We start from the raw sequence: 24,563 nt of genomic DNA, 5'->3' as shown, positions 1-24,563 counted from the left end.
GTGTTGGTGGGTGGTGTTGGTGGTGGTGGTGGGTGGTGTTGGTGGGTGGTGTTGGTGGGGGGTGGTGTTGGTGATGGGAGGATGGTGTTGGTGGGTGGTGGGTGGTGGTGTTAGTGGAGGTGGGTGGTGTTGGTGGGTGGGTGGTGTTGGTGGGTGGGTGGGTGGTGTTGGTGGGTGGTGTTGGTGGGTGGGTGGGTGGTGTTGGTGGGTGGTGTTGGTGGGTGGTGGTGTTAGTGAAGTTGTTGGGTGGTGTTGTTGGTGTTGGGGGTGTTGGTGGTGGTGGTGTTAGTGGAGGTGGTGGTTGTGGGGTGGTTGAGAGAGAGGGAGGTGTTGGAGAGAACATTAGGAATTGCAATCAAGGTCACATTAAATGGACGCAAGTACAGTTTAATCACGGTTCACATTTCAGAACTTAAATTCAGTTTTCAGTTCATAAATTCATTTGTTTACTAATTCATATTTATATTAAAGGCGGGACTGGTGAGAGAGGTTGCTTGGATAGTGGTGTACCGTATTTGAACGCACGTTTGCATGAGAACATGTGTTCTGGGAGCAAGAGGGAAAAACAGCGAGGGAGAGAGGGAGCATGTCTGTATGTGTGACTCAGAGCCCTGCAGTCGAGCTGTGACATTCACTTCACACACACCTATGTGACCATTCCACCAGCACACCGCCTGCCTGGTTCTGGCAACCCATTCGTACACCTTCTGTGGCTGTGTGCTGTAAAGACGAGGAGGGCTGTTCATGGTGTCAGAGGCCACCGTTACCCTAAACAACGACCTCATGAATGGAACCTAAAAGGTTCGAACTCCACAAAACACGTTGACCAAGAAACTGAGTAATTGGAAGAAACCGTTCTGGTTTCATGGTTTTAGGCCTGATAGCGTGATACCAACGACAGTCCACCAAGTTGAGCCAATGTTTGTTGCCATGGCAGCAAACAACCTAGTGAATTGCACTGGGACCCTCCACTGCATTTTGGAGATCTATCCAATAAAGATAGAAAGTTGACCTGCGTCTTTGTTCAGTGAACATAGAAACCATGTGTAGGGATTCAATCCCCAGTCAACTGTTTGCATCAACCATGCATTAATGGCAACTGCATATTCATGACAAGGACTTTGGGATATTTATTGAGGATTTTTGAATATTTATGGTAAGGACTCATAAAACAATATTTAGTGAAAAAATGTTTGGCCTATACGCAATCTAAGAGAATATGAAACTGTGTTTTTAATTATTTGTAATCTGTAATTTCGGAGGTTAATAGTAATCAAGAGACATCTTGAGACTGGCTCCCCAAAACAACTGAGGAAAATAAAGTCTAAACAATAGAGGCATTCTTTTCAAATACTATTTATCCTTCTGTATCTATCCTTATATACATCCTTCTATTTATCCTTATATATATATATATATATATATATGTATATACTTCTACTGTCCCAGTGGTGTATGTGCCCGTGGGTATATGGGTTTATGTGTGTGAATGTGTGATTGTCTGTGTACGTGTGTGTATGAATGTGTGTGTGCACCAACCTGCAGTGGGCAATGATAGGACCCGCGTCAGGAGGGTTACAGGTCTTGACCCGGCGAAGGAAAGCCAGGAAGGGGGTGGGGTACTCTGGGACCCCGTGGTCTGGCCAGGCCGTGAACTGAAACTGACGGACCTCACGCTTCTCACTGGAACCATTCTGGAAGAGAGATCTGGGAGGTTACAATCACACAGTGTGTGTGTGTGTGTGTGTGTGTGTGTGAGGGCGGGAGAAGGACTGTGTGTGTGGGAGGGACAGGGACTGTGTGTGTGTGTGGGAGAAGGACTGATGGTGTGTGTGTGTGTGGGAAATGACTGTGTGTGTGTGTGTGTGTGTGTGTGTGAGGGAGAAGGACTGTGTGTGTGTGTGGGGAAGGACTGTGTGTGTGTGGGAGGGAGAAGGACTGTGTGTGTGTGGGAGGGAGGGAGAATGACTGTGTGTGGGAGAAGGACTGTGTGTGTGTGTGTGTGTGTGTGTGTGTGTGGGAGGGAGAAGGACTGTGTGTGGGAGAAGGGCTGTGTGTGGGTGTGTGTGTGGGACGGAGAAGGACTGTGTGTGGGAGAAGGGCTGTGTGTGGGTGTGTGTGTGGGACGGAGAAGGACTGTGTGTGTGTGTGTGTCTGAGAGGGAGAAGGACTGTGTGTGAGAGAAGGACTGTGTGTGTGTGGGAGGGAGAAGGACTGTGTGTGTGTGTGGGAGAAGGACTGTGTGTGTGTGTGTGAGGGAGAAGGACTGTGTGTGTGTGTGTGTGTGTGTGTGAGGGAGAAGGACTGACTGTCTGTGTGTGGGAGGGAGAAGGACTGTGTGTGTGTGTGTGTGTGAGAAGGACTGTGTGTGTGTGTGTGTGAGGGAGAAGGACTGTGTGTGTGTGAGGGAGAAGGACTGTGTGTGTGTGTGAGGGAGAAGGACTGTGTGTGTGTGAGAGAAGGACTGTGTGTGTGTGAGGGAGAAGGACTGTGTGTGTGTGAGGGAGAAGGACTGTGTGTGTGTGAGGGAGAAGGACTGTGTGTGTGTGTACCGTACATGCGGGAAACAGCTCTGATTGTAAGCTGAAGTTTTCATCTAAGTCTTTAGATGTTTTGATGAGTTAATATTGGTAAAAGTAAGCACCTGCCTCCCGTTCTGACAGGAAGATTTACCCCAGCAGGTCACCATACATACATACTATAGATTCTATCTTGGACTCAGGTAGCATATTCATTTATCTAACCTCATATCGGGTGTGTAATCTGCCATCTGCAGACAGAGACATAGTCGCAGCAATGACAACAACACTCTGAAATGCTGCTTGCTGCATTCTCCTTGAGGTTGCAAAAAAAACCAACAACAACAACAACAACAACAACAACAACCAAAAAAAAAAACCACACAAAAATGAAACACCTCACATTGGCCTGCCCTCTAGTCTCGCCTTCCACTCTTCCTGGAAGCTCTGCAAAGGAAGCTTCTGAATTTCAATGCAGCATTTTCTGCTTCTCCTTACAGACTTTTCTGCTGAATAAATGAATAAATAAACACAGTAATTAAAAGCAAACTGGCCTAGTTTGCAGGGATTTTTCTATTCCCCCCATTTTTTGTTCCCGGGCCATTCCATGGGTTTTATGTTTTCTACAGTCGATGTGTTCCTTTACAGGGCTGGATAACTAGCTAGCTGTCACCCAGATGAATTGTAAGAATATATCACTCTCGGATGGTTATGTGTGACTGCAGTATATGCATACATACTGATGTCTATGTGCGTGTGTGTGTGTGTGTGTGGTACAGATTATCATCACGTCAACTACTGCCTCCTAAGATCAGAGAAATCAGACTAAATCGGTTTCCTTTGCTGGTGAAAAGAACAGAGACTCCACACCAAAGCAGGAATAAGAAGAGGTACAGAGAAGACTGGGAGAGGGAGAGATGGTGTTGTGTTAGAGGAAAAGTAAGAAAAAGAGACAAAGAGCCAGGTCTGGAGGTAGATAGAGATGGGTCTGGAGGTAGATAGAGATGGGTCTGGAGGTAGATAGAGATGGGTCTGGAGGTAGATAGAGATGGGTCTGGAGGTAGATAGAGATGGGTCTGGAGGTAGATAGAGATGGGTCTGGAGGTAGATAGAGATGGGTCTGGAGGTAGAGCTTCAGTCCAGTAAATGAAAGGTCACCAGTTCAAATCCCCAAGCTCGACAAGGTGGAAAACCCTATCATTCTGTCCCTGAGCACGACAGTTAACCCTAATTGCTCCCAGGTTGTTGTTGCAAATAGGAATGTGTCCTTAGCACACCTACCTGGTTATCCAGATGTACGACAGCAAACCCCAAAAGCATGCAATTCTGAGCATGTGAAAGGCTCTCGCCCAGCTCCGTCCGCCCCTCAGATCCCCCTCTTGAGCACACAACGCCGCGCACTACCAGATGTCGCCACTGAGCTTTGTCCAGCAGAACCAAAACACACATGTCTAAACGAGCTCGCTAAACGCAAAAACACATATTTTAAAGGAAAATGTCCTCAGGTACGGCTGACCCTCACCAATCCCCCCCCCCCCACCCCCTTTCCCGATCTCACTACACTCGTTTACGCTTGACCGCTGAGTGTCTGGGTCGTTCGGGATATGAGTGGCCTGCCAATTATGCACGCACCGTTTTCTTTCCGCCCACTTAGCTAAGTGCTTCTCTTTGTCAGACGGACATTAAAATATGATGGACGGAGAAACGGGAGAGCAAGAGGGACAGAGGAAGAAACGAAAGGAAGTAAATAGTTTAAAGTGTGGGCCAGAGCAGGAGAGCGAGGGACGCTTAAGCGATTGAGGAAGAGGAGATAGGAGGGAAAACGCAGAGATGCTTAAACAATAGAGGAAGAGGAGAGAGAGGAGAAGTGGTGGAGGGAGAGAAACGCATGTTTGAGAGAGGACGGGCAGGGAGAAAGAGAGAGGGGGACAGGAATAAACAACGTTCCTCTCCCTTCCATTCACCTCGTCCCCACGTTCCGTTGTTTATTTCCTCAGTGGCTGCTGGAGGAGGATGTTGTGTTGTTTGTGAGTTCAACTGGGGGAGCCGGTGCAATACGAGGAGGCAGAGAGACAGGAAGGGAGGCTCCTGAAGAGCTTGCCCTCCCTAGGGCCCACCCGGCAAGACAGCACACCGCTGGCATATTAAGGCTCAGTTCTCCTTCTCCTCATATTGGTTCTACACAGGCTTGTCTTCAGACGGCCTCACAGAACATACAAACAAAGCCTGTGCTGAAACGTCGGGAGACAGGGAGTATTCCACCAAGGAGACAGAGAGTATTCCACCAAGGAGACACAGGGAGTATTCCACCAAGGAGACACAGAGAGTATTCCACCAAGGAGACAGAGAGTATTCCACCAAGGAGACAGAGAGTATTCCACCAAGGAGACACAGGGAGTATTCCACCAAGGAGACACAGAGAGTATTCTACCAAGGAGACACAGGGAGTATTCCACCAAGGAGACACAGAGAGTATTCCACCAAGGAGACACAGAGAGTATTCTACCAAGGAGACACAGGGAGTATTCCACCAAGGAGACACAGAGAGTATTCCACCAAGGAGACACAGAGAGTATTCTACCAAGGAGACACAGAGAGTATTCCACCAAGGAGACAGAGAGTATTCCACCAAGGAGACACAGGGAGTATTCCACCAAGGAGACAGAGAGTATTCCACCAAGGAGACACAGGGAGTATTCTACCAAGGAGACACAGGGAGTATTCCACCAAGGAGACACAGAGAGTATTCCACCAAGGAGACACAGAGAGTATTCTACCAAGGAGACACAGGGAGTATTCCACCAAGGAGACACAGAGAGTATTCCACCAAGGAGACACAGAGAGTATTCTACCAAGGAGACACAGGGAGTATTCCACCAAGGAGACACAGAGAGTATTCCACCAAGGAGACACAGAGAGTATTCTACCAAGGAGACACAGAGAGTATTCCACCAAGGAGACACAGAGAGTATTCCACCAAGGAGACACAGAGAGTATACCACCAAGGAGACACAGAGAGTATACCACCAAGGAGACACAGAGAGTATTCCACCAAGGAGACACAGAGAGTATTCAACTAAGGAGACACAGAGAGTATTCTACCAAGGAGACACAGAGAGTATTCCACCAAGGAGACACAGAGAGTATTCTACCAAGGAGACACAGAGAGTATTCCACCAAGGAGACACAGAGAGTATTCTACCAAGGAGACACAGAGAGTATTCCACCAAGGAGACACAGAGAGTATTCCACCAAGGAGACACAGAGAGTATACCACCAAGGAGACACAGAGAGTATACCACCAAGGAGACACAGAGAGTATTCCACCAAGGAGACACAGAGAGTATTCAACTAAGGAGACACAGAGAGTATTCTACCAAGGAGACACAGAGAGTATTCCACCAAGGAGACACAGAGAGTATTCTACCAAGGAGACACAGAGAGTATTCCACCAAGGAGACACAGAGAGTATTCTACCAAGGAGACACAGAGAGTATTCCACCAAGGAGACACAGAGAGTATTCAACTAAGGAGACACAGAGAGTATTCTACCAAGGAGACACAGAGAGTATTCCACCAAGGAGACACAGAGAGTATTCCACCAAGGAGACACAGAGAGTATACCACCAAGGAGACACAGAGAGTATACCACCAAGGAGACACAGAGAGTATTCCACCAAGGAGACACAGAGAGTATTCAACTAAGGAGACACAGAGAGTATTCAACTAAGGAGACACAGAGAGTATTCCACCAAGGAGACACAGAGAGTATTCTACCAAGGAGACACAGAGAGTATTCAACTAAGGAGACACAGAGAGTATTAAACTAAGGAGACACAGAGAGTATTCCACCAAGGAGACACAGAGAGTATTCCACCAAGGAGACAGAGAGTATTCCACCATGGAGACAGAGAGTATTCCACCAAGGAGACAGAGAGTATTCCACCAAGGAGACACAGAGATTATTCAACTAAGGAGACAAAGCGATATGGGCAGTATTCTACCAAGGAGAGTAAAGAAGATAGTTGGAATGGACCGTCATACAGTAGATAGTTGGAATGACCACAATACAGTAGATAGTTGGAATGACCACAATACAGTAGATAGTTGGAATGGACCGTCATACAGTAGATAGTTGGAATGACCACAATACAGTAGATAGTTGGAATGAACCGTCATACAGTAGATAGTTGGAATGACCATCATACAGAAGATAGTTGGAATGGACCGTCATACAGTAGATAGTTGGAATGGACCGTCATACAGTAGATTGCCATGAAGTGATTATGAAAGATTTAGCCTGTGTGCAGACCGCAGTGTAAATTAGAGCTCAGGTTGGGGTAAACTCTATTCAATGGTACTGTATACTTAAATTCCAAATCCTGTTCTCACGAAAGCTGTTCAATTAGGAAATTTTACTGGATTACATTGAATTTTAAATTAACTGAAAGGGGAATTAATGCCTAGCCTGGCCAACACAGTACGAATGTCACTACACAGTGCAGCTGAGGCGAAGTCGGATACTCACTCGTACCTTGTGCAGTGAGAAGGTGCGAACGCAGAAGGTGGCCAGCTCAATGGTGTCCAGGAGCGTCACCTGGGTCATGCCATAGGTCTCGGTGCCTCGACTGGGCCAGTACTGGTCACACTTGATCTGCCCACAGAAGACACAACCGGGTTACACATACAGACATTATTTTATTCATCAATTCACGTGCATGCACACAATGGCACTGCACACGTGCACACGCATTGATGTTGAACAGTGTTCAGACCGACTTTGCCTTCCACACATTTGCTTTACAGACTTTATTTAAAATTTCTTAGATTTCAGTGTTTGGATGTCGATCTACACACATTGTGCATGATGACGAAGCAAAAAAAATCTCTTTTTTTAATGTATGACAATTTATTGAAAATAACAAACTGCAATATCTTGTGTACATACATATTCAGACCATTTAATCAGTACTTTGAAGAAGTGCCTTTGGCAGCGATCACAGCTTTGGGTCTCAACCGGATTTGCACACCTGGATTTGGGCACTTTTTCCCTTCTTCCTTGCAGATCCACTTAAGCTCTGCCAGATTAGATGGGGAGTGTCAGTGAACTGCAATCTTCAAGTCTCCCCACAGATGTTCAATGGGGTTCAAGTCTGGGCTTTGGGTTGGCCACTTAAGGACGTTCGCAGACTTGTCCTGAAGCCACTCCAGCATTTTCTTGGCTATGTGCTTCAGGTCATTGTCATGCTGAAAAATAAATCTCCATCCCAGTCTGAGGTCCCGTGGATCAGGTTTTCTTCAAGGACCCGTGGTATTATGTTCATCCTTCCCTCAGTCCTGACCAGTCTCCCAGTGCCTGAAGATTTTATTTATTTCTTAACCCTTTTATACAGAGAAATCAACTGAGACGATTTTCTTTCATAGCTGAGGCCTGTATTACCACACTGATACTTAAACAAAAAAGAAATGTTAAAAAACCCAATCACAATTAACAATGACGTTTATTTATCAGACATTTCAATTGCCTTTTAGGCATTAAAACGTTTAGCTTAAGTTCATTCTGAATGCCATTCAGTGTGTGTGTTCAAAAGCAGTTTAAACATAAATAACAGCAGAATGTGCCGTGATGCCACTGGGACTGGCCCGTCCTAAGAGTTTGTTTTACAATGGATGAGTTTCCAACTCCTTTTCAAGGGAAGACAGTTTCCCAGAGATTGTTGTCCTTCTGGCAGGTTCTCCTACCACTGGATGGAACCTCTTAAGCTCTTCTGAAGTGTCCATTAGGTTCCTCTTCACCTCCCTGACCAAGGCTCTTGGAACAACCGCCCCCTACCTTCTCCACCCTCTCCTGCATCCTGGCGCCACCGCAATCCTAGATGTCATCCAACCAACGCACTCCTCCTGTTATGCAGAGCTGCGGCTCATTGTCTCCTGATCACTAAATGTATTTCTCCTGTCTTTGTTTGTCCGGTGTTCGTCGTTCATTGTCACAGTGTCACTGTTTGCTACCAGCGCAGTGACAGGCTCTGTATTCTTGGTTTTGTACGCTAGACGCGTTTTGAGAGTTTTCTGGCCTCAATCTGTCTTTTGCAAAAATAGAACACAACTATTGTTTTGGGTTACCGCGTTTGTTTCCACACCTGTTATTTCCAAGAAATGTGACAGTTCGTCTGGCCAGGTCACTAGGTTCGGCCGGGTGGCCAGACTACAATGAGTCAATATGTCTCCGAACCTCATCCATTTTACAAAGACAGAGCCCACTGTGCAAAGCCTCGACATAGCTCTGAGTGTCAGGACAAAGGGTCTAAACATATACGTATATGAGATATTACAGTTTAACATTTTCAATAAATTGGCACAAATTTCTGAAAACATGTTATGGCTTTGTCATTATTGGGTATTGTCTGTAGATTGATGGAAACATTAGTTTTTATTGAGGTTTAAATGAGTCAATAACAAAACTGAATGTGGAGAAAATGAAAGGGTCCGAAAACATTCCGAAAACATTCCCAGGCCCCTATTACATGTTGTAGCACGTTTCTTAACCAGCTGTCATAATAAAGAAAACAGCTTGCAGGCTCACAGAAACTCAACGCTGTCGCCCCGCTCTCTCTCCATTTCACATCATCCACACGTCACGTAAATAACCAGGGAGAACGGAGGAGGCGAAAAGAAAGGCTTCCCCAAAGGCTTCAGCTTCAATCATCAACCCCCCCCCCCCACCCCTCCAACCAATCTTCCACCCCTATCCACAACCGCCGATCAATCACCAACGGTTGAGACGACCACCCCAAACCGGCGCCCCCCCCTCCTCGAACCCACCACTCAGTCACCAACCCTATCCAACCTAATGAAGATTCATGGGATATGGAGCGAGATGCGCCGGCCTCCCCTGATGCGATGTGACAGCCGGGGCAGGAGACATGTTGCTCCAAAGTTCTCCTTGCCATCTCATTCAACTATAGCTGCCTGCCAGGCCTGACCGTATTAGACCGGACTGGAGCACACAAAAACCGACCGAAATATAGGTATATGGACCGAGAGGGCAGGGACCGAGAAGATAACAGAGGACGTGGTTAGACATCTGAGGCAAATAAAAAAAGAAATAGGTTTGGGGTGGTTAATGTTAGTAGCTGGGGCCTTTGCGTTGCAGTGGAGTGATTCACAATGACTCAAGAGATTTGTGCTCGAATATAGGTGGAAAATAACACCCCATGCTAAAAAAGGAGTCCCTGTCCCTCTTCCCTTAGAGACATAAATGCACTGCCAGTGTGGGCCTGCATCAGAGCTCTAAGGACCTGCCGTAGCCCAAGTTAGAGGTGTGACCGCACCGCTCAATGACGCGTGACCGGGAATGCCATGGGGTGTTGCACATCAGTAAACATAGACACCCTCAGGCCATCAGAATGTTGAACTAACTAGAGACCCTCAGGCCATCAGAATGTTGAACTAACTAGACACCCTCAGGCCTTCAGAATGTTGAACTAACTAGAGACCCTCAGGCCATCAGAATGTTGAACTAACTAGAGACCCTCAGGCCATCAGAATGTTGAACTAACTAGACACCCTCAGGCCTTCAGAATGTTGAACTAACTAGAGACCCTCAGGCCATCAGAATGTTGAACTAACTAGAGACCCTCAGGCCTTCAGAATGTTGAACTAACTAGAGACCCTCAGGCCTTCAGAATGTTGAACTAACTAGACACCCTCAGGCCTTCAGAATGTTGAACTAACTAGACACCCTCAGGCCTTCAGAATGTTGAACTAACTAGAGACCCTCAGGTCATCAGAATGTTGAACTAACTAGAGACCCTCAGGCCTTCAGAATGTTTAACTAACTAGAGACCCTCAGGCCTTCAGAATGTTGAACTTACTGCATAGTGCATGCAAACTAGCACATCCTCAATCACAATCACTCTCCGCGGAAACACAATGTCTCTCTAACACACACACACAACAAATCACATGCACCCTCTCACATCACACAATAACACACATTCGCCTACACCCAAACACACATGCAGTCCACATTTTGAACCAGGGAAACCTTCCATTTAGTTTTGTATTGTCTGCATTGTCTGAAAAAAAGCATTTGGTCACTGCTGTTCGTATTTAATTGATTATGAACAAATCCAAATATGACTATCAAAAGGATTAAGGTCAGGATTTTACTGTATTTCTGAGTGTGACTTGGGTTTGGGGGATATTTCATCGGGCAAGGTTTACATCATGCACTGCCAAATACCTCAGATGGGAAATAGGGGAGAAAGGGGAGTAAAACTGTGGAGAATATATATAAATATACAGCTCCGGAAAAAATTAAGAGGCCACTGCACGTTTCTCTTTCCTTTCCAAAATGTTTTAAAAGGAAAGCTTTGAGTGAGGAACAGAAGCGTTCAATTTGCAGTGGCCTCTTAATATTAACCCTTCTGTTCCTCACTCAAAACCTTCCTTTTCTACTTTTTTGGAAAGGAAAGAAAAAGGTGCAGTGGTCTCTTAATTTTTATATAAATGTCAGAAAACAAGCGGATCCAACATCAATCCAGGAGGAACACCAGATGAAATTGAATATTTCTTTACCCGGGATTTCTCCTCCAGCCGGGTCATCATGACCACCGTGGCTGCTCTCTGCTCCCACACCATCCGCCAGAAGTCCCCGAACGTCTCGGGCAGTGGTCCCTGCGTGGCAATGTAGGCATTCTGCTTCCTGTAGCCGTCTATGTAGTTGGCGTTGATGTAATCACTGCCTGTGATACCTGAAACGTAGAGACAATGGTAATTTAGCTGAAAGGAAGAATCTCTGGGGGGGTGGTTTGTTAACAGGAAGAGTGGCACTTTCTTATAATTTAAGAGTGAATTTGCCTGTTCATGCAGTGTTATTTAGTCACTGTGTGTCCCCTGCGCCTCCCTCCCACCTCCCCCTCCCTGCTTTCCTTTCCTTCCCCCTCCGCCTGGGCATGTTGTGGCTGTGATTTAGTGTCGATGCCGGCATGCGGGGTAAGATGGAGGAGCCCGAGGCCTAAGGAGTAAATCAGTGCTCAGAGCCGAGAGCAGCCATCTCTCCACCATCGCTCTTCTGCCTCCGTGGCAACAGCCTGTCAGGCACACTGGCCACACTCAATCTCAGCTGAAGTAGCCCTCCTGTCAGGCACACTGGCCACACCTCAATCTCAGCTGAAGTAGCCCTCCTGACAGGCACACTGGCCACACCTCAATCTCAGCTGAAGTAGCCCTCCTGTCAGGCACACTGGCCCCACCTCAATCTCAGCTGAAGTAGCCCTCCTGTCAGGCACACTGGCCACACCTCAATCTCAGCTGAAGTAGCCCTCCTGTCAGGCACACTGGCCACACCTCAATCTCAGCTGAAGTAGCCCTCCTGTCAGGCACACTGGCCACACCTCAATCTCAGCTGAAGTAGCCCTCCTGTCAGGCACACTGGCCCCACCTCAATCTCAGCTGAAGTAGCCCTCCTGTCAGGCACACTGGCCCCACCTCAATCTCAGCTGAAGTAGCCCTCCTGTCAGGCACACTGGCCACACCTCAATCTCAGCTGAAGTAGCCCTCCTGTCAGGCACACTGGCCCCACCTCAATCTCAGCTGAAGTAGCCCTCCTGTCAGGCACACTGGCCACACCTCAATCTCAGCTGAAGTAGCCCTCCTGTCAGGCACACTGGCCCCACCTCAATCTCAGCTGAAGTAGCCCTCCTGTCAGGCACACTGGCCCCACCTCAATCTCAGCTGAAGTAGCCCTCCTGTCAGGCACACTGGCCACACCTCAATCTCAGCTGAAGTAGCCCTCCTGTCAGGCACACTGGCCCCACCTCAATCTCAGCTGAAGTAGCCCTCCTGTCAGGCACACTGGCCCCACCTCAATCTCAGCTGAAGTAGCCCTCCTGTCAGGCACACTGGCCACACCTCAATCTCAGCTGAAGTAGCCCTCCTGCGGGAAACTGCCGACAGTGTTTGTGTCAGAATAAGCCCCTCTGTGGGCGTGGCTGTGCGCGTTAGTAATAGGTCCATCTTTGGGTACGCGCACGTGCGTGTGTTTGTGACAGTCAGATGTAGCTCATCCCACCTGTCAGTCAAACAACGCCACAGTGTCAATGGTTTCTAGGCCCGGTCAGCTGAACGCACAAAGCCTTTGACACCAGATACAGAACAACAAACCGTTCAGGAGCCTCTTCCACGTCAAGAGGTTATGATGCCTGTATGATGCCTGTATGATGACTGCATAATGCCTGGAACCTCTGGGACGGCCGTTGGTATTTCGCTGCGCTCTCTTATGTAGCCCTTATACATCCTCGGCCAGGCAAACTGTACCCAACATCAATTAGTCCACCGACTGTACTGGCTCTTGTTCTTTACCTTCACCTGCTTGAGTGCAGTGGTGTCACATGTCTCCCGTGGACTGAGAACGTATGAGTCAAACGTGCCCAGGCTGTCTCAGCGCCATTTCATCACTCAAGCGACAAACAATGAAACCCTATCCGATGGGCTGATTTCAGAGTGGCGAGCCACGGCACCGCGCAGCTACAAACGAGTTGGGTGGTGGGTGGGTGGGCGACGTTATTATAAAGGATGCCACGTTGCACCATGCGATTGTGGCGCTTTGGGGTTAGTCATAGCTAAGTGAGCAGAGACTGGTTGCGTGCATGAACTCCTCTATTGCTGCGACTAATGGCAAAATCACTGCACTGTAAAATGAAAATTTCAGCCTTGATTAATTTATGTATTTATGGACGCTTCGCCTGGGACGGTTTTGTTATGCGTGATGTCGCACTCTCAAATTAGGCCTATTGCGAACTGTAAAAATCAAGTTGGATTGGAGTCGTCGAAAAACAACAGAAAAAAAGGTTGAGAGAGGCTGAACGAGATGCTTGTCAGGGGTGAAGGTGAAGAGTTGACTGGTAAATCTCAGAAGACATTAACAGTTGAACGATGAGCTGATCTGAACTGTCAAACTCAAATCCTAATGGATTAGGTGTTTCTCAACAAAAAAAGGCAGGATTGCGTAGCATTAGTCATTTAAAAAGAATGATTCAGCTAAAGACACAATGCCATTCGGAAGCAAGTCTGTCTTAAGTCTTGGACAGCAGGCCAGTTTCAACCAGGGGCCATTATACCACCCTTGACCACGATCATGATTCTGTTTAATTTTAGGGACTTTGCAATTTGGTTTTGAAGTTAATTTCCTGCATCACCACCCACTACACAAAATGTATAATAGATTTACTCTTGTACAGAAGGTGATGAGATAATTTGATAAGAAATATTCACACATCATATGAAATTATTCACAAACCAAGTCTTATATTTTTGACCCCAAGTCTTATATTTTTAACTCAACCAGTCGGTTATTCCTCTTTGTTTTATGGCTTCTATAGCTTAAAAATTGCAGATTTATGGTGGATTGTTACAACCCCGTTTCCAAAAAGGTTGTGACACTGTGAAAAATGGACATAAAAATAGAATGCAAACATGTGCAAATCATTTAAATGCAATATTTAATAGAAAATAGTACAAAGACAACATATCAAATGTTGACATTGAAAAATCTTATTGTTTCTTGAAAAATATATGCTTGCTTTTTCTATGGTGGATGTCACTGCATGGGCTCAGGAACACTTCCAAAAACCATTTTCTGTGAACACTAATCACTGCATCCACTAATGCAAGTTAAAACTATACCATCCAAAGAAGAAACCAAACATAAACAAGATCCAGAAACACTGGTGCCTTCTCTGGGCCCGAGCTCATTTAAGATGGAGGTGAAGTGGAAAACTGTCCTATGGTCTGACAAATAAAAATTTGAAATTATTTTTGGGAATTATGGACACCATGTCCTCCGGACTAAAGTGGAGAGGGACCATCTGGTTTGTTATCAGCCTATACGATCTCATAGAGTTATGTCGTTTTGTGACGCAATGGCATGTGGGTAATGTGTCAGTTATCCAACGCCCAAGTCAATACATTTAGTTCTGCTTGCCGGACCTTTTCGTAGTTATCCTGACGCAACTAGGAATTAATCCGTACATCCAACACCCAAATCAATACATTTAATTCTGCTTGCCGGACCTTTTAGTAGTTATTCTGAATAAAATAGGAATTTGTCCACTTGATTATATAGGCCTATGACGCTATTTAACACATTCATTTATTATTATTTATTCACATTTATTAAAAAGCACAATATTTTCTTTGTGATTCTTGAAACATATCTTAGTGAGGATGAATTTAGACTTAGAACACAGTAGATGTACGCTGCTTTAGTAATCTTAATACAGAAGTTCTATTCTTCATACACAAACACAACATAAACAAGAGGGTGAAATTGTTTTGGTTGGGTTCAAGAGAAAATGTGCAAAAAGCTGGGATCAAGGGTCTCGCTCAGGTCCACGCCAGCAGCGCCCATCCACATCCACGCCAGCAGCGCCCATCCACATCCACGCCAGCAGCGCCCATCCACATCCATGCTAGCAGCGCCCATCCACATCCATGCTAGCAGCGCCCATCCACATCCATGCTAGCAGCGCCCATCCACATCCATGCTAGCAGCCTCAAAAATGTATTGACTTAGACATTCACACATTAACGTGTGGGCAGTATGCATCTGCATTCATGTGGAACACAGATCTTAAGAGATGGCGCTGTAACAGCAGACACAGGTTTTGGAGCAACATACGCTGCTATCCAGATGATGTCTTTTCCAAGGAAGGCCTTGCTTATTTCAGCAAGACAACGCCAAACTACATTCTGCACGTATTACAACAGCATGGCTCCGTAGTAAAAGAGTCTGGGTGCTGAACTGGCCTGCCTGCAGTCCAGACCTGTCAACCACCGAAAACATTTGGCGCATTATGAAATTAAAAATAAGACAAAGGAGCCCCTGAACTGTTGAGCAGCTGAAAGCCATGTTTTTTTATTAGTCCTAGACTAGGCTTAATATGTGCCTGTGAAATCGGCCCTTTATCTCTTAGTCTAAAAGCTTTGTGCCCTGGCAATGTTAAATATTTACACAACTCCATAATTCTTCAAGCTCTGACGTTGTTTAGGTAATCATGGCTAGAAAGCGAGTCCTGCCAAGTCATAACCAAAGGCAGGAACATTCTCTGTGTTCTTTGTAAGCAACTAGATTAGTTATTGTCCTGCCGAAATGTGAATTAGTGTCTGGAATAAAGCAGACTGAGGCAGGTTCTCTCTTGGATTTAGCCTGTGCTTACGTCTGTCTGAAAAATTCTCTTTGTCAAGCGTTGATGCAGCCACCATGTTTGAACATAAGGAGCCAGTTACACAGTGATACACCGAAACGTTTCTTTAAATAGCAACGTGACCATGACCAGATACTTAATATCTGAATTGCTATGCCGAATGATATCTACCAATCAGTGCCCTCCTTCAGAATGTTTTTGTAGGCCTTTGTGGTTGAATCTGTGCTTGAAACACAGTACTTGAAAGAAGAGCCCTATTGATAGTTTAACTTCAAACAATTTCAATACCACATCACAAAGCAACCAAATGGGAAGAAGTCCAAGGTGTTTGAATACCTATGCAATCGACTGTAATGCATTTTTATAGATCACTATAACAATATATTTAAAAAAAAATGTTGTGCAACCATTCATAAAACTTTGGCGCCCCCAGACGAGTTAGGAAAACCTGGTGTTGACCGGAATGAAGCTCTGACGTTGCTACTGGGTAGTGCAGTAAAACGTTTCTGGTCTTACCTTCGATGGGTGTGAGGATGACACGAGAGTGGTCATAGGCGATCACGTTAGCGTAGCGGTTCTTGGGCTTGTTCACTTCCAGGTTGGAGTGCTCCCAGGTGAACTGTTGGCCGGGATCGATGGACTAGCGGAGTGATAGAACACACACACAATTAGACAGGAAGTGAGGCAGAGAGAAAGAACAGGGGGAGTAACATATTCATCAGCAGCTCCTTGGTGCCCACTTGAAATATGAACGCCAGTGAATCAGTGTGCTTCATCAAGATCATTCACGTGGACTGTGAATTACGGCAATACAAATACTGATAAAGGTTGGCGGCTCTTCCCTGAGAGAGACAGACAGAAAAAGACAGAGAGAGATAGAGACAGACAGACACAGAGAGAGAGAGATAGAGACAGACGGAAACAGACAGAGATAGAGACAGACAGAGAGAGAGACAGACAGACAGACACAGACAGAGATAGAGACAGACAGACAGAGAGAGAGAGAGACAGACACAGACAGAGATAGAGACAGACAGACACCGACAGAGATAGAGACAGACAGACACAGACAGAGAGAGAGATAGGAGTGAAGCAGGTTCCTGGGACTAGACGCCACTGGCAAGACAAATGCTGCCTGCGCCCGTGTGAGTATTCCGGATAAATATTCTATTCCCTTGTCAGGGTAATTTAGTGTTCCATTATGATTCGGCGCTGGTCTGAAGGATGTTTTCGGTTAGGGCCGGGTGCCGGAGAAAGAGATTGGGGCTAAATAAAGTCCAAATAGGAGCTTCATGTAACGGTTTACCCGCAATCATTACAGTGAAATAACGGCCAGCCAGCCCTGCAAAGAGGGAGTCGCTGCCGGCCTTGTTCCTGTCGGTCTCTCTCCTCCTGTCATTTCTCTCTCTTTTCCTTTGTCTCATCTCCCCTGAGGCTGACTGGGATTCCTGTACACGTGGAACCGCTGTCTTGTAGGTGTGTGTCAACTTCTGCCCCTGGCCTGACAATAAGTTGTTGCCAAGGGGACGAGTGACAGCCCCCGTCAACAGGGGGTGGGGTGTTCTGGGCAGGGGGCGTGTTGGTAATGACGATGCTAAACCTGGGAACAAGTCTCCTCCCTCCCCTGTTTTTGCCCGCGTCTCCTCCGGTACTCTGTTGGACTCCTCACAGTTTCAAGCACCGCAATCGTGATCGCTCACCGAGCTGCAGCTCCTTCCACTCCTTCGGTCTCTCCTCCTCTCCTCCGCCATCCCACCCCGGTCGGAAAACCAATCACTCAGAGCCCTGAACAGTGCGGTCTTGGCAAGCCAAGGCGCCCAGATGAGAGCAGCCATTCATCAAGAAAATAACAAAATTTAAATTACACTTCTCCATTTAATTTGGTCATTCATTTTTTTTTCTGGGGGAGCACAGGGGAGACGGCGAACGAGGCGGCTGGGGGAGAGAGGGGAGTGTGCTGTAAGTAACGTTCCTTCTCGAGCCAAGTAATTAAGAACTTTGCATTGTACCGGAGTGTTCCCGAAGTGTCAACGCTGGCAGGGAATCTCTTTCCGCATACCCTCTCCGACGACTCAATAACCCATTGCCACGGTGATGGGAATTCAACCAGGCCCACAGCCCGACCCATATTCACACAGAACAGACAAGCAGATGTCCTGTAAGGCCACAGGCTTCAGCCGCCATCCGCCTCCATGCAGCTAGGCTCACAGTTGTAGTTCCCTCTGCCAGGACTACGGTACCCACAACTACCCCTGGTGCGGCTCCGACACAATCGGGTGGAATGGCACGTGTGATTTAGGGGCGACAGGGAGACGATATTGCTGTATGCAAAACCAGGGCTGATTCAGCGATCCTGATTGGTAATCAGCAGAGGATTCATTTATAACATCCCTGGCTGCACTCTAAGTCCCTGACAGCTCTAGGGAGTGTGTGTGTGTGTGTGTGTGATTGTGTGGGTGTGTGTGAGTGTGTGTATGTGTGCGTGTACATCCACTATGCTGCAGCTTAGAGACTTAAGGGTGTTTGACAGACCATTTGTTGACTGGTGTGAGACTGGCTGGAATAAGTGCTCAGTGATTTTTGGAGTGATTATGAAATTGCATTAGGACTGCAGAGGCTGGGTGGTTTGAAGTGTAGTGTATATTGGTCTCACATTTTATTGGGCCCTTTCAAAGAAGACGTTGTGGAACTTCGATTACATTTCACAATGCTTAGAATTCATTGCATGCCGTTACTGTGCCTTGCTCAGTTGTTAGCCACTGGACAACAGGAGAAACTCCCTAGGATGCCATGTCCCTCAGAAATCCCATTCTGCAGCTATATGGTCACCCCATGTAGAGATTTTGGGTAAGTCTCCCCTCCCGAATCTTAACCTTCAGAGGGGAGGTGTGTACAGTAAAGCCTACATGGGAGGCATAGGGTTGTTCAGTGGCCTCTACCTCTGTGCACATGTACTGTTGCAGAGTTGGTTTGAATCAAACCTACCGGTTCCTTCAGCAAAAAACGAACACATCTAATACACATCTAATTTCGGGAGAGCTGAAGATCAAGTCATTTGTCCCCAGTGGTGAAATATGTTGCCATGTGGTTCTGCTTCTTATTACACCGCCCAAAGAAGTTAATGTAGGCACACACACACATAGCGGAGGAGAGCAAGTTCCCCAGCCAACAGCCACAAATAAGTTTGCAAGCGCCCGATCTACCACATTGAGTTGCCAGAGCGTGATTAGACAAGGCCACCTTGTCCAAATTGCACCCATTTAACCTGGTGCGGAGCAGAGACTATGTTTAAGCCAAATATTCTGCAGAAACTGGGAACTGTCTGTATGCTGCCCCCAGCTCACTCACCTCGTACTCTTGGGAAAGCTTCAGGTTGTCATTGGCTTTGAGGAGATCTGTGTGTTCAGGAAGCTCCGCGATGGGAATGGGCGGATGATTCATCATACCTGTTTGTCGAACAGACAAATGGAGTCGGGGAAGGGGAGGGAAAGAGGGATGCATAGAAGACACGTCAATGTGGTTGTCCTGGCATTGGAATTCACAGGATAGAATCCAAAGTTAGATAATGACAGGAGTGAGTGTTGTGGGAAACAAGGGGTTGTGGGTAATGCGGTCCCACTAGCTGCAGTGAAGACAGAGGTTCAGAGTTTGTGAGAAAGCCTTTAGTGACAAAGGGAGGGGTGGATAGTGGGGAACATTCTGGATTTGAAACACACAACCTCCGTGGACTCGACAGGCGATGTGGGGGAAAACCGCAGAGACCCGGCCATTCTCATTCTGCTCACTCACTACTCACTTACTACTCACTCACTACTATTCCCTTTAGTGGACGCAGGAGGTGCGGCCACACATGAAGGACGACCAATGGGTGATTGCTATGGTGAGAAAGAACCCCCCAACCAATTATGACTCGGCCGTCTACAGAGGGACGCTGCGTTTAATAGCTTGGCAACAGAGACAGGGCGACAGGCTTTTTCTCCCCACCTCTCGGGTATAGCATTTTGAACAAATACATTGCAATGTTGACATAAATTGTCCCTCGCTCCTCAGTGCACAAAAACAAAAAGGTTTTATGTAAGGGAAAAAAATTGCTTTCCCTCAACCAAGTCACTGTGACAAGGAACTGCTATTAGCAACAGCATATTATTGCCTGAAAAATATTCAGTGCGAATATTTAATATGGTAGTTAAGTCAAATCTGAAATAACACCGCCTTATTGTAAAGTGTCATTTCACACATAAAAACAGCTTAGTCTCATTTCCGATTTGTCTTTAAGAACAAGGTCCCAGTCAATTGAAGTCATCTGACGTTCATCCGACGTTCATAAATCCTAGCATCCTTATCAACAACACTTACAGGAAATCTACTAAAATCTTTGCTGCAGTGTTTCCTGAACGGAGTTCTGCCAACCCACTGGACAGGGTTAGTGACTCCAGCGGAAAAGGTCAGGGGGCAGTTGACGAGCCCTGGCCTGGGATGTAGACGGGATGAGATGGATGACGGGTAGTTGGTGGGTGGGTGGGTGTGTGTTTGTGTGTCTGGCTGTGTGAGTGTGTGTGTGTGCATGTTTGTGTGTGTGCGTGTGTGTGTGTGGTGGTGGGTGACACATTGAAGGGCTCCACTCCGGTCTGCCAAGGCCAAGCAAGCATGACGCTACGATCAGTCACAGAAGCCCTTTAATGTTGTGTGTTTCTGGCCTTCCAACACAAACAGCCATTACAGTGGACACCCCTCCCCAGTCCTGTCACCGCCCAAAATGTCACCGCCCAAAACAGCTTGGCCGTTTTAAAGATGCCTTCTGGAATATTTGCAATTCGGGTTAATGTTCTTGCTCAGGGAGAGAAATACAAGATTTTTCACTATGGCAGTTCAGGGATTTTAACCCAGGACCTTCAGGTTTACACTCATTGGCCACTAGGCCACCCCGCTAGTGAACCAGGCTACTCGGGAACAAGATTTACTGACGTTTTCTCTGTAGCCAGGCGCCAAATGCACCGAGACGGTTGCTGTAACACTATCAGGCAGAGCAGTGTATGTGCACTGGAGTTAATCCATTTAGGAGCATAATGCTGACCTGTAATGGAATACTATGAAGTCACATTGTTGGTGTGTCCCAGGACACAAACCCGTCACACTACTCAGCGCGAGTCATATTTTTAGAGCGGGCTTAAGCCCACTTTGTTGCCTTTTGCTGATGGAGGTCAAAAGTCGGCTGAATACTGACACCGTCCTTTGGGAAAGAAAGAAAGTTGTCAGGGGTTTAATTGGGTGTGCAAAATCAGCAAAATCAGATTAAGCATCCCCGATTTGTCCTGTTCCCTCACCGCCGAGCGTCCTCTCGAATGTCGAGGGGATCACAAATGTTTTGTTTCTGCCCGGGGGAGTGGACACTAGACACTCTCCAGAGTAACTCCCAATTAGTGATGGCAGTTAAAAAAGATGAGGGGGACAATGTTAGGGCAAAAATGACTAGAGAGATTAACAGAGATTGTACTAATATTTTGTAGGAGAAAATGAACCTAATGGAGGTTGAGGCACACCACCCTTTTAGCGAATGACCAAACGAGCAGTGTTAATGCAGGGCTTCATCACAATCTTTTTAGGTTACTGAACCATCAACGGTCATGTTTATATCTTTTGATCTGTTTGTCTGAGAGTGATGACTTTTGGCACACATGCTGAGAGACATCTCGTTAAGCCAGACCATATCTCTGGCACAATTTTGACTGAATTTGGATGCATTGTAATCTGTTTGCAGGGTAGGTCTGCTTGCCTGGCAGTCTGTTTCCGTGGTAATCTGTTATGATGGCAGACTGTTATGATCGTAGTCTGTTCGTATGGTAGACTGTTATCATTGTAATCTGTTATTATTATAGCAGTTCCTTGCAGTCTGCTTTTGTTGTGACTCGACAGAAATTCCCTGTATGAAATCATCGCAGAGACAGAGTGCGTCTGCAATTATACACTATATACAAGTGTTTCCCAATCCTGGTCCTGCCCAAACACTCACACACCTGATTCAAATGTTGCCCTACCACTTACACACTTGATTGATGTAATCAACCTATCATCATGTCTTTCTTTTGAATCAGGTGTGTGAGTGCTAGGGCAAAACCCTTTTGGTCCTGAGGACCAGGATTGGGAAACACTGCTATATACTATGGAGGGCACTATTTTTCACCGGGGCCCTTGGGTCAAAACCGGGGCCCTGGGACCTTGGGTCAAAACCTGGACACTATGTAGGGAATAGGCTGCCATTTCAGGAAAGAACAGTTTCTCCTCACTAATTTTTTACTGCATGGCATTAGTACGTACCCAGCACAGTGTGCTTTTCTCTCCCCTCCTGTGTATGGAACAGTAAGCATTGTTTTAGGGCCAAAGAGAAACGAGCCAAACACACCGGGTTTGTTTTTTTATCCACATCCGGGTATAGAAACATCCGTAGCTTACACTGCATGTGTGCGTGTGTTTTCGTAGAGCATATTCTATTTCTAAAGTGGGGCTTTGGAACGAGCCAATCAGATGCAAAGTCTCTCAAGGACAAGTTGTTGTTGTTAAGTCCCCACACCAGTGGCCATCTCCCGGAGTTTTTCCCTCCAACATGGAGGTTCCTCAGTTTTCCCCCAGCAATCACTGACTGAGATCAACGGGAACAGACAAACACAACTTGTGTCAAATGGAATTAATAATTACATATTTCCAGTCTCCGATCTGAGATGTAATGGTTCCTTTTGATAGCCTCAACCACTCTGTATTACATATTAAAACAATCACAACGTCTCTCTGGGTGGGAGGGGGGAAAAGAGGGGGGAAAAGAGGGGGGAAAAGCGTGCCTTTTTTTGTCTTTTTCGGAACGCTTTTTTTTTCTGCGAGAGGGAGGCGGTCAAATGCAAACCATTGTTTACCAGGGTCTTGAATTAATTCTGCTTGTTATCTGGTAGACTGCAGAAAGACCCAGTCGGTTCAGATTGGAATGGGAGCTGTGATGGGGGGGCGGGGGGGGGTGTAAGGGAGTGAGAGCAGAGAAGACAAAACTCCTGTATAAACCCCATCTATCTAAATCAGAAGAAGTGATTGCAGAGGTTACGTAGAGTGGATTAATGCACAGCCAAACAGCTCTTTGTGAATATCGCAACTGAAAATACAACCAAAGTTCAAACAGCCAGGTTACAATATCAAAAAAAGAAATTAGTGCAGAAACTGTAATGTGTGGAAAACAAACATTGTAAATGCAAGAAAATTTAAACATTGTGTGAGGACAAACACAAGCGCTAAATGCATAGGCACTAACTTTCATAGTCAAAATCTGCTTCACTTAGAGGACTGCTTAGACCAGAATCTGTGAAGAATAGCAAACATAAAAAAGAAAGAAAAAACTTGTTTAAAAAAAAAAAAACTGAAATGTAAATGTAACTTAAAGGTCCTAAAAACTGACAAAATGATAAACGGCAAAGAAACATGTACAGAGGCGAAGTATCGTACTTCATTACTTATTCACGAGTTTTTCTCCAATGTTATTCCTTCACACTGTTATTTCTCCTATTGCACAGGCTATTCGGTGGCCCCCCCCGGTCCGAAATTACCGAGGTCCTTCTAAGGTGGGGGTCCTGACTGCTGGACGTGAATCCGGTGTGTCAGGTGGTCGGCAGGAAGAAGTAGGCCGCATACCTCAGTGTCACATGCTGACCCTCCACCCCCCCACTGGCAAATCACAATCAGTTCCGCGGTGGCAACGCAAGCTGTTCGTTTGCCACCGGCCTTCATCATTCCAGTCGTCCATCAAGCCCACCCCCCCGGCCTCAGCGGGCATAACCGGGAGGGGGAGTCAGACACGTATTTCATTTCTCTTAGATAATCAGAGGTAACAAGGTTGACATCACAAACGAAAGACGAAAGAAGGAAAGATTGGAAGACGCAGAAACACTTTGTGTTTCCTTTGGAAAATGAATGCCAAAAGGCCCTTTTGTTAACAAGTCTTTGAGAGGCAATGCTAATGAAAGGTGTAGGAAAAGCATCTGCATATTTCTCAGACATTTGTATAGTCTGGTTTGACAAGCTGGTGCACAGGGAGGCATGTTGTGACAGTTTGCAGTCTGTTGAGACAATCCGTAAAGATCCATGGAAGCAAAGTCACACCCTCAGAAGTGTTTCTGCACTGGCTGAAAGGGGGCCATCTGCAGCCACGGCCCTGACACACGTCTGCTTGGTCAAGGCACGAGGAAAGGTCAAAGAAGCTCAGTACGGCAGCTGCCTGTTCTTCTGCAATGGAAAGGAGAGCAGCTTGAGTTAAATGGACACCGATGAACATAAAAGCAGCAAAACTGCGTGTTTTTTGTGTGTTTTTTTTCAGACAACAACGAAATGTAAATCAGCGCTGCTTTTGTGTAAAAGAGGGGAGGAGCAGAGGAGCCCGGAGGTGCACTAGGTGACGGACAAAACGCGGTAAGTCATCTCACTGGAAGTCCTCAAAGTACAACCTTGAAAAACCCTTTACCCAACTTGAGTCGGTGGGTGGGTCTACCCGAAGGGCTAACTCCTAAGATTCATCCTTCTGTTTCATCCCAGAAACTGTCCAGTCAGGCTCCTCTGACTCAATTAACAGCTGACACGAAGCGAGTCTGGGTGCAATGAAAGAAGGATAAGAAGCGTTTCTGGGAACCAGAAGACGGGTCCATAGAGGAGAGGGATGAAGGATGGCCACGCACTCATTTCAATGTGACAATAACTAATTAAATGTAGAAGGGGATGGTTATTCATCCCACCTGGGGGGGAACTGTGTGTGTCTGTGTGTATGGATGTGTGTGTCAGTATGTGTGTGTGTGTATGTGTCTGTTTG

General features: G+C 46.5%; 1 protein-coding gene across 23 annotated transcripts in view; it reads right to left on the bottom strand.

Moving 5' to 3' along the window:
- ptprsa (protein tyrosine phosphatase receptor type Sa) overlaps positions 1-24,563 on the bottom strand; it is a 237,838-nt gene that overhangs the window by 18,387 nt on the left and 194,888 nt on the right. For 12 of the 23 annotated variants that reach the window (XM_034293796.1, XM_029121676.2, XM_029121677.2 and 9 more), the window contains 6 exons: positions 23,019-23,066; positions 19,076-19,173; positions 16,244-16,367; positions 11,100-11,275; positions 7,048-7,173; positions 1,540-1,694 (listed from right to left, as the gene is read on the bottom strand). In XM_034293796.1, the coding sequence (XP_034149687.1) occupies positions 1,540-1,694; positions 7,048-7,173; positions 11,100-11,275; positions 16,244-16,367; positions 19,076-19,173; positions 23,019-23,066 (727 nt within the window). The remainder of the gene's footprint in view (positions 1-1,539; positions 1,695-7,047; positions 7,174-11,099; positions 11,276-16,243; positions 16,368-19,075; positions 19,174-23,018; positions 23,067-24,563) is intronic. The other 11 variants (XM_029121688.2, XM_029121689.2, XM_029121691.2 and 8 more) reach the window with 3 other exon arrangements.

The sequence above is a fragment of the Esox lucius genome, chromosome 8, assembly GCF_011004845.1.
Source record: "Esox lucius isolate fEsoLuc1 chromosome 8, fEsoLuc1.pri, whole genome shotgun sequence".
Lineage (NCBI taxonomy): Eukaryota > Metazoa > Chordata > Actinopteri > Esociformes > Esocidae > Esox > Esox lucius.
This window is presented reverse-complemented; position numbering and strand designations above follow the sequence as displayed.